Source organism: Mizuhopecten yessoensis, unplaced genomic scaffold (genome assembly GCF_002113885.1).
Source record: "Mizuhopecten yessoensis strain PY_sf001 unplaced genomic scaffold, ASM211388v2 scaffold4025, whole genome shotgun sequence".
NCBI classification, from domain to species: Eukaryota; Metazoa; Mollusca; class Bivalvia; order Pectinida; family Pectinidae; genus Mizuhopecten; species Mizuhopecten yessoensis.
The window spans coordinates 443769-454006 of record NW_018405338.1 but is presented as its reverse complement, the minus strand read 5'-3'; the positions used below and the strand labels follow the sequence as shown (position 1 = coordinate 454006).

The following is a 10238-nucleotide window of genomic DNA, read 5'->3' as shown; positions in this document are numbered from 1 at the left end:
GGGGGAGCAGGCTCAGTGTAGATAAGCACTTATATATGATTACTATATACATATAGATCACAAGTATGTACTAACATACATGTGTTATACCAAATCTCTATAAGTACAAACTATACATTCCATCTTGACTGGCAGGTCTGATTAATGACCTCTGGTCAGTAATTAATTTCACTAATGAAGTGAAATATTATGCAAGAAATTATTTGACATGCATGCATATGTACATATAGATCTGCTGTATATTTAATTTGTCCATCATCAATAAGTACAAGCACCCATCCTTTATAAAATCATCAACCCACACCCAGTTGAAATCCTCATATTTGACATTTATATTTGACAAGGTTTCTAAGATTTGTGACAAAAGTATAACATACCTATTTTCATTCATCCAACACTATATCTTCTGTGATTTTGTTTTATTTCTTTTTTTGTACGGCTAAAATCATAATCATGAAATATTCGTGAGTATTTTCTTTCGTGGCTTGAAGCCATTAAAATTGTTTTGTGGTACAAACTTTCGTGGATTCCCCATATAAACAAAGAATAGTCAAGTATATCAATTAAATTAGTAAACGAAAACCACAAATGTTTATATACAACGAACATTTCATGTTATACAGTAGGTCATTAAATATAGGACATGTATTACAAACGTTTTTATTAATTTTATATTTAACCCCATGAAAACTTCAGAAAGTTAACAGGTCAGGACCCATATTTGTTGTGATCAATTATCCTAACCTCTTTACTGAACCTCATCCCTTTCCTCCCCCCTGATACTCCACTTCCTGGGCCGAATCCCATTTTTAGATAATCCTGAAGGTGTCTTATCTGCCAGATTTTGGTTTAATCTGTAAATGATACAAAGCTTTGATAAAGCCAGTATTTCTAGCCAGAAGTCCTGTTTTCTAACAATGATCATTTTGACACCTGACCTTTCAACACAGAAATACTCTGCCTGCCAAGTAATCTACAGCACTATACTCAATGACTATCTGAAACAACTCCTTACCTGACCTCTGAACTCGACAACTACTTACCTGACCTTTGCACTCAACTTCTGACTGATACTCAATACAATCAAGAATAAACTGCCAAGTTGGTCAGTGAAACACAATATAAATTGAAATAGTTCAAAATAACCTCTTCCAAAATCTATGGTTTTAAATCTGTTTCTGAGAAAGCGTTTTGAATATGAATTTGTATTGGTACATGTATTCTAATATGGCTTAGAGCTTGTTGTGATATATCAGAGTAAGATATCAACTCATTTCTTAAACCAACTAAGCAATTTTATCATCTACATTTTGGTTTACTTTTTAAATGCGTGGTAATTCTTTTTTTAAACTTTTCTAATATTTTAAGGTAGATGTTATAATCTGACAATACTTTTAGCATCTAGACCATGAACTTTGACTTGTGAATAATAATTAGTCAAAGGTCAGAAAAACATGTAAACCCATTAAGTGAAAGAATGCAGAAACATGTATGGCTGTCATGATTATGATGATCAGATCTCAACAACCTCAGCTTTTACCATCTCACCCAGATGTGTACACACATCTACAGATTAACATGCAAGCTGTGTTGAATTATGGAGACGCGTTCAGGTACCTACACAGTAACCCCAACCCCTTTGTGCCTCTTCCCTACTGCCAACCTTGCCCATCAGTAGGGTGCTTTAGCACCTGCACCTTAAGGCACATTCCCAGAAAACAAGTAACAGATTTTACAGCTCAGTGTAATGGAGTTTTGCGCATCAGTCAATTATACAAATCTGTATCATTTACTAATGTTATGCTCCAAGGTGCAGCAACATGTCCCGATGTCTGGAAATCATGACGAAACTTCTGGACATATCACTACGCGTTTACATCCTGTGATGAATGCATAACTTTCATATCATCTGTAAAACTCTATAAACCAGACTCTTTATAATATGTTAACCTGTATAAACCAGACCCTGTATTATCTGTTAACCTGTATAAACCAGACCCTGTATTATCTGTAAATGTATATAAACCATACCCTGTATTACCTGTTAACCTGTATAAACCTGACTACATAATATGTTAACCTGTATGAAACAGACCCTGTATAATCTGTTAACCTGTATAAACTAGACCATGTATAATAATATGTTAACCTGTATAAATTAGACCCTGTATTATCTGTTAATCTGTATGAACCTGACCCTGTATAATCTTTTAACCTGTATAAATCAGACTGCATTATCTGTAAACCTGTATAAAACAGACCCTGCATAATCTGTAAACCTGTATAAAACAGACCATGTATAATCTGTATACACCAGACCGTGTATGATCTGTTAACCTGTATAAAACAGATCCTGTATTACAAGTCACAACCCATGATTTAATCATCTAGGTATTATGACATTACTTAAAGCAATTTTGTTCTTGGATATATGAAGTTGGAGATCAAGCCATCAAGATTGTCTCTTTTGAGGTTACCTTAAGTTCTTTAAATGTCATTTGTTAAATATTTTTTTACAGGAAATGCAGATATCATACTTGAAAAAATATTTCTTTAGACAATTATATTCACTTTCTAATTATCCAAATCTGCCTAGTGCCAAATTGTTAAGAATGTGTGCCAGATAAGCAATGTTAAATGGCAGATGCAAACAAGTTGCTTGCCAGCATTTTCTGACCTGGTGAGCACTCCAATATTTTTAACTGTGTAAAAGAGGACACGAAAGTAAAACACAACACAAATGGGCTGTATCAGTTGGCAGTCTGTCCTGGGGAACACAATTTGGCCTTGCAGTGATGGATTCCTGTCTTGGCCCTTAGTCAGTGGGATAATACGATAAAACACATTTATTTAACTGGATAGGTCATCTGGGGAGATCCAAGCCTGTGAGTGAGTCACACCGCTCACCAAAATCGTACAGATTTTCCCACAAATTAATTTGTAGATCAATGGGCGAGATTTCGCGCTAGATTGAATAGCCTAGTGCACCACTAATTCCGCAGTCCCCAGTAATTACACCGACATTTCCCTGTCCCCTATTACGATCGCTATTACGTTTACGATTTTCTGTTGTTCATATCTAAACATCAGATCAAAATGGATGAAGGCCATTTCAATCTCATTATAATTTCAACCCAAATTGCAACCCATAAAATAAAGACAGATTATAAAATTCCCTTCAGAGTTTTTTCTCCATTTCGTGTATTGCTATCACTCCCAAGTCTTATCTGATTGTAAATACTGGTAATCGTACGTAAACTGTAACCACCGCCTTGCTCCCTGTTTAGTTATCATGTGACCTCAGGTACGTAAACATGCACATTAGATCATAAACATGCTATATGCAAATCAGCTGATCATGAACCTTCTTCTCTTGACAGCTTAATCAATCACAGCATGTATGTAAATTAGAGATTACAGGTAATGTATCAATAGTTTTAACATAGGTAAATAAGAGGTTACAGTTAATGTATCAATAGTTTTAACACAGGTAAATAACAGATTACAGGTAATGTATCAATAGATTTACCACAGGTAAATTAGAGAACCACAGGTAAATAAGAGGTTACAGTTAATGTATCAATAGTTTTACCAAAGGTAAATTAGAGATAACAGGTAGTGTATCAATATTTTATCACAGGTAGTAAATAAGAGGTTACAGGTAATGTATCAATAGTTTTACCACAGGTAGTAAATATCTTTCCCTTCTACCAACTCATTGATACTATTCCATCTCCTCCCCCATCCTCATCTTCAGCTTTCCATAGTTCCTCCTCATCCATATCTTTACCTCTCCATCCCCAATTCCTTACTCTACCCTATCCTCAGTTTTCTTTTCTTTTTCCGCATCCTTAACTTTACCTCTCCATCCCCATCCCAACCTCATCCTCAGCTTTCCCTTCTCCTTCCTAACTCTTCTCTTTACCTCTCCCTCCCCACCAACCATCCTCTGTTTTACCTATTTTCTCCTCGTCCCTATCTTTACTTCTCCATTTCCACCACCCATCCTAAACTCTCCCTACTCAAGCTCATCCTTGTCATCCAATTCCCTTCCCCCCCCCCCCCCCCCACACAAACATAGCTGTATACACCCTGTTCTCATAGCTGATATATGCCCCCTTCCTGTCCATCATAGCCGATATATGTACCCCATTCCCGTTCCACCGTTGTAGGTAGAGAACCTCCATATGTCACATCAGATTTTCATGTAGGTTTCATAGAAGAAGAATTGCCAGCAACCACACTTATCACTGGATCTTCAGCAGGTACTAATTACAGAGTAAATATACCGACAGAACAGCCTGGCAATTTCCCCTGGTATGCATAGGAACAGCTTTATATATATGAAAGTTTCAGAGATGCTGAAAGCTGCAGTGGTTTATATTAATGCTGAACATGGGACTCGGCAACGGCCGAGCTCTGATGGGACGAACAAGAAAAAATCTCTATAATGACAGAACACACAAAAAAAATCTTAAGATGATGAGGTAGTCATCCTAAAAATCTATGACGGTGTCTTTCAAATTCTTACATCAGAGAAGTCAGACTTGCAAGAGTTTCACAAGTACACATCGACAACTGTTCAAAAGACATTACCGGGAGTCATAAAATTTTGTATATGTTAAAATTGCTGTATGATTTAAGGTACATGAGAGAAGTTCCAAGTGGAAGTTTTCTGTGTCTGATTGTTTGTACTTTGTTGGTCCTCCGTTTCGAAACTCATTATATGTATGATGATTAACTTGTGTGCTGTATCTCATTTTAACATCGGAATATTAAATAAAGTTCATCTTCACGTTTACGCATGTAATAAACCGGCCTAAAATAATTTCAGGAAATTAAACTGGTATTTTCACAGACAAGTGTGAAGTGTACGTGACTCTGAAGATTTTGATTACAATTTCAATCATATTTCATTATTGACACTATATACATTTTTGTATGCTATATTTATCTGGTAATAAGCCAATGCCTGTTAATAAGCCCACCCATATATATTGCAGTTCAGTTATAACACCAACAGCTATTACTTTCATTGTCCTGAAATAAGCCCACTGTCTGACTTTGAGTCAGAGATTATATATGTAGCAGTGATTTTTCTAACTCTTATCCACAGGGGTCTGTGCCGATTTTGGGAAATGAAGTGATTCTGAACAGCATTTTCTCCCATACTTGTGAAAGACAGGAATTGACCAGTGAAAAGATAAACCTGTCTTTCCGGAGGGAAAGACAACATACACGCACTATGATTTTACGTCGACGTTTGAAATAGTTCCATTGTTTTAGCTGTGAAATTTTCATCAATTTGTACTTATCATAAGATATATTTAACTGATATATTACAGTCGTTGAGGTATTAAATAAAAATATTGTTGATGTTGTTCTTTGAAGGGATTTCTGATTTTTTGTTCACGGATCACCACCCATACGGAATCAACATATTTGTTTTCATGCGCGTCATGGAATACAGGCATATGAAGGTCATAGAGTATTGACACTGGCATGTTTATTTCAAGTATGGGAGAAAAAGAGTCAAACATTGGTATGGTCAGGAGACAGGGAAATATCTCAACCCTTGGGTAAGAGTTTGTCTGTCCAGCACACGGCAAAGCCTGGACAGCCTTATAACTCTTACCCTCAGGTTGAGATTTCCCTGTCCACGGACCACACCCATGAAAGATTCTATCATTCTTAACTGACTGGCAACAACGCCATCTTGAATCTATGTTGTCATGTCCATTTCTTAATTGTGACGTCACAATTGAGCAAACATCTTTCTAAATTAGTTCCATGTGTAAAAATAAAGAGAAAAGCAACAAAATTTTGAAATATCTAAAAATATTGCATTATTTTCTGAAGAGTGGCATTAAACACTTTTCAAGCTTTTATAATACATATTCTTGGAACAATAATAATTGACCAATGATATCGTAGAAAATCTCAACACTATAGTCTTTGAAAAAATTATTAAGTGAAAACCTAATCTGAAACTCGCACGCATTCCGATGTGACTCACATTTCCGAGGGAGGATACAGCCAATAAAGCTGTCGTGTAATTAAAGTAAGTGGCCTAATAACGTAAATTAGTGTAAAACCTGATTGTAACGCAGTGAAACCAACCGGCTGGAAAAGATAAACAAATGTCATCCTCGTCCAGGTGACGATATTGATTACACTGCGCTCAACAGACAATTGTCTGTGGAACACACCTCTTGAAGACTTAATGAATAACACCACATCTTCAAACGTAGCCATGATCCAGGCTTAATGACAAAAGGCTTTGCGTGATTCACCGCCATTCCAAAGCTCTGTATATAAACGTATAGCTCATAGGATATGTCACATTGAGCTGCAATCATGGTCGATTCGATATTCGTTATTCTGAAGATTCATGCAGGCCATTCTTGCTTCCATTGAAAACCTTATTAATAACATCTTGAGAGTTAAAAAAAAACAGGCCTTTGGCCAAATGAAGAATGGTAATCTTGTCAGTGCCTCTGGCTACCTAGCAACAAAGTACAATGTAACAATATGACAGAAGATTATAGACAGGGGAAAAAAGCACAAAGGCCTAAACTTGATAAACGGAATACAAGAAAATCTGTTTAAAACGAACCTGTACTATATAATAATGGGTTTCATCAGCTTTAAGCTACTTTCCACTTCTGGATATAATACAAAACAATTATATCTAGGTATATCATAGAACCACGCAGCATCAACAAAAATCGTGTGTTTATGGTTTCATTACTGAACCTATTTCTAACAGCCGTGTCAGATTTTTGAACCAATTTTGACAAACAATGTTAATGACAAGATTCTTGTTCAATAGAACCTATGTATGAAATATTGTGACAAAAATAATAAGATTCCCCTACCTACACTGTACTATATATCCTACGTTTTAGAAAAGGGTGAACCATTACTTCTTTTAGGCCTATACATATCATTTAATCTCCATAGGAAAATCAGTGTTTTTTGCTGCTAAAATTTTACAACAGCCAGTTCCTTCATGAATTGGGAAAATGTAGTATTATTTTCATTGAAATTGGAAAGATATACCTCAATTTTCGTTAATTTTGGGAAAATACAGCACTTTTGCAAGGGGAAACCGCCTGTATTCGGATGTAAAATTAGGCCAAAAAAATCGCTGAAAATCAGTTCCCTATTAGGGTTATGAATGTTGTAATAATTAAAACTTTGTATAGGATGTCTGAAATGAGTATTATGGCCAAGTCCCCGATAATGACAGCTCTCTCATGCCATGTGTATACGTAACACAGTGTTGCACCTGTTTGATTGATTTAAACATATTTTATTTGCAAATATACAAATGGGATCACCTGGTTGCACCTGTAGCGGACATCCAATAATACAAGAGACAACAATCGAAAACCTGCAACATCTGGATCACCTCAATGTTTTATGTATTTCACAGAGCTATATTTACACCCGTGTTTACCATATCGGATATACAGGTAACTAACGAGCAACACACAGGTGGTTGAAATTGATTCTGTAGCACAATTGCCGTCACTACAGGTATATATACGTTAGTGTAGCACAGGTAGGACAATTGATACAGTTATAAGTACAGGTGAGTGCTCCCCTTTCAGGTGTAACAAGCAACACAGTGTGTCATTGCTGTTGTAACACAATATTTATTGGAGCAATTAGGGAAAGGATTTCAGCAGCAATTAAAAACAGCCTCACCAAGAAACCCTTCAGGGCAATATTCATTCATATTTCAGTCGCGGAATTTCTACACCTGCCTTGCAGTTCAGATATTGATTGATTTACAGAGAGAATTACAAAAAGTCTGTGGCATCTATAGATTTGATCATTGATTAATTGATTCTAGATTTTAAAAAAATCATTTTTTATCCAAAATCAATTAATTCATGATAACATTTTAAGATGTCACAGAATGTTTTTCAATGTAATTACTAAAGCCAGTAGATTGTTTGTTTAAATGTTTTCCCAACAAACATGGTTTTTAACATACTATAAGTATACTATGTGCCATTTTTATTTCCGAAACTTCGTATACTGTATAATATGAAATGTTCGTGTTACAACTTTCTTTTTTGGTTTGGAGGTTTAAAATTATTTCGTTGGTACAAACTTTCGTGGTTAGCCCGTACAACGAAATGTATTAATTTGGTGTGGAAGAATAAAGTTCATTTCTTTATACATGTAGAATCTACAACATTTTCAGTATTAAAAGTTTTTTGCATACGTTTCTTCGTTGATGTTATATAGTCGTAATTATACACGTACAACGTATACTTTTGTGTGCACTTTTTTGAATGAAATAAAGTTCATATCATTTTCACATTTTCGTCGTGTACATTCTTTCGAGTAGTAGAAATATTTGATGTATTTATATTTGTGGTTCCATACCAACCATGCAAACAACGAAAGTTTATACACAACAAACATTTTATGTTATACTGTATCTCGTGACCAATTATACAGTGAGTTTCTTTCCTTTTTTTCCCCCCTAATCATGATTTATGAGATTTAGTTTCCTTTCATCAAGTGTTAAAGTGAAATAGAAGTATGAATGTACAAAAAAATCTCTTTTCATTGCCAAGATTTTTCACCTGCATAACAAAATGGGCATTCTTGTTTCAGCAGGCTAGGTCTTACTAATTAACAGACCCCCCTTCCTATAGTCTTCTTTCTAAATCAATCGCACAATCCTTCAATTTTCACTCAACAAACTTATAATTCAAGTAAAATCAATAATATATCCAGTTTATATTCCTCTTCTATTTAAGTTTTCTCCATATCACCCTCTCATGTTCCTCTACCGAACCATTCAGCCAAAAAATTGATATTTAGGTCCGAGTTACAAAAACGGAGCCTGTCATCGGTCTCACCTTCCTTAAATTTTTATTTTACGGAATCAGTCAAGAAGGTGAATACCAGACCTGTCTCTCATCCAGTCTTCCCCAGTAGTGTATACCTCCCAATCATATTTGATGGTCCTACATTTAATTAACACCGACAAGCAAGGATGATAAACGACCCAACGGACCAGTGGAATTTCCTCTGGACCACATGATCAATGGCCATGCAGACTCGCCATCACAACAGTGTTTATTATTTTAATGCTTTTAGTCTGTTTGCCTGTTTTTGGGGTCCTATTTCAATCAACTCTATACTATAGAAGAATTCTGGTAAACCTTATTGTGCAAAAAATATTAGATTCTTGATAAGAATTAATGTAGACTAACAGAACAGAGTTTTTTTTTAAATATTATGAACTTCACAACTTGGACCTAAAAAAAATCCTCACAAATTACTAAAATTTCACCAATTTTTTTATTGCATGCATATTAACTGTCAACATACTTAAGTCGTTGTTTGTTTCATGGATAAAAAAAAAAATCATGTTTATTAAGTATTATTTTAAAGACCAGCAAGAAATATTCTCTCTATGTCAATAGATAAAATCATCCATTTTCTTTAAAGCGAAACACTCATGTCTGATAGAAAATGTCAGATTTGTCATTCATTCGGAAGCAACACGAAGGACAAATGTTTGAGGGTTGTATTTGTTTTGTAAAGATGTTACATGGGTTCAGCAGAATTCACATGACAACTTGTATATATATATATATAGTCGGTCGTTAGTCTTATTTTTTCTATATATATATATATATATATATCATTAATGATTTTCTTGTGTTGGCTTTAACGATACTATCTTGAACAGGTCATGATTACATCATCTGCAGCAATGCCATCCACCATCAGAGACCAACCTTCATCAGGTTGTGAGGACTTTCTCTCAAATTTTGTCATTAAATGACACAAAAAATTTCATTAAAACATGAACACGTCCAAAATGGGAAAAAAACAAATTAACACTAATTAGGGACTTACCCTAATTGTCTCCTCCACGCTGTTGAAGGCACATGTCATCTGTTGTCTGCTGGAAGCCATCGTAACGATATTAATCCCCGTATTTACAAATCCTCCGTCAGAGCATCTACACTGACATCACAACATGGTACATGTTTTCCCCGTTAACTTCATGTAGATCAAGATCTGCTTGCCATCTTTTATTCATCACTGCAAGTAAAATGGTAGCTGGCTGATAATTTGATAAAAGACAACACTTTTCATACTTCACACAGACCCTACATGTTATATTGAAGGCAGAGAATACCCAGCAGTTTTGTATCAGCATCACACCCTGCTTCTGTCAAGTTAATCCATACGACGAA

General features: G+C 35.3%; 1 protein-coding gene across 1 annotated transcript in view; it reads right to left on the bottom strand.

The window, feature by feature from the left end:
* LOC110448376 (neuron navigator 3-like) overlaps positions 1-10238 on the bottom strand; it is a 479162-nt gene extending 468924 nt beyond the window's left edge. Inside the window, exon 1 of the mRNA XM_021494571.1 lies at positions 9895-10238. Coding sequence (XP_021350246.1) covers positions 9895-9954 — 60 coding nt within the window. The 5' untranslated portion in view covers positions 9955-10238. The remainder of the gene's footprint in view (positions 1-9894) is intronic.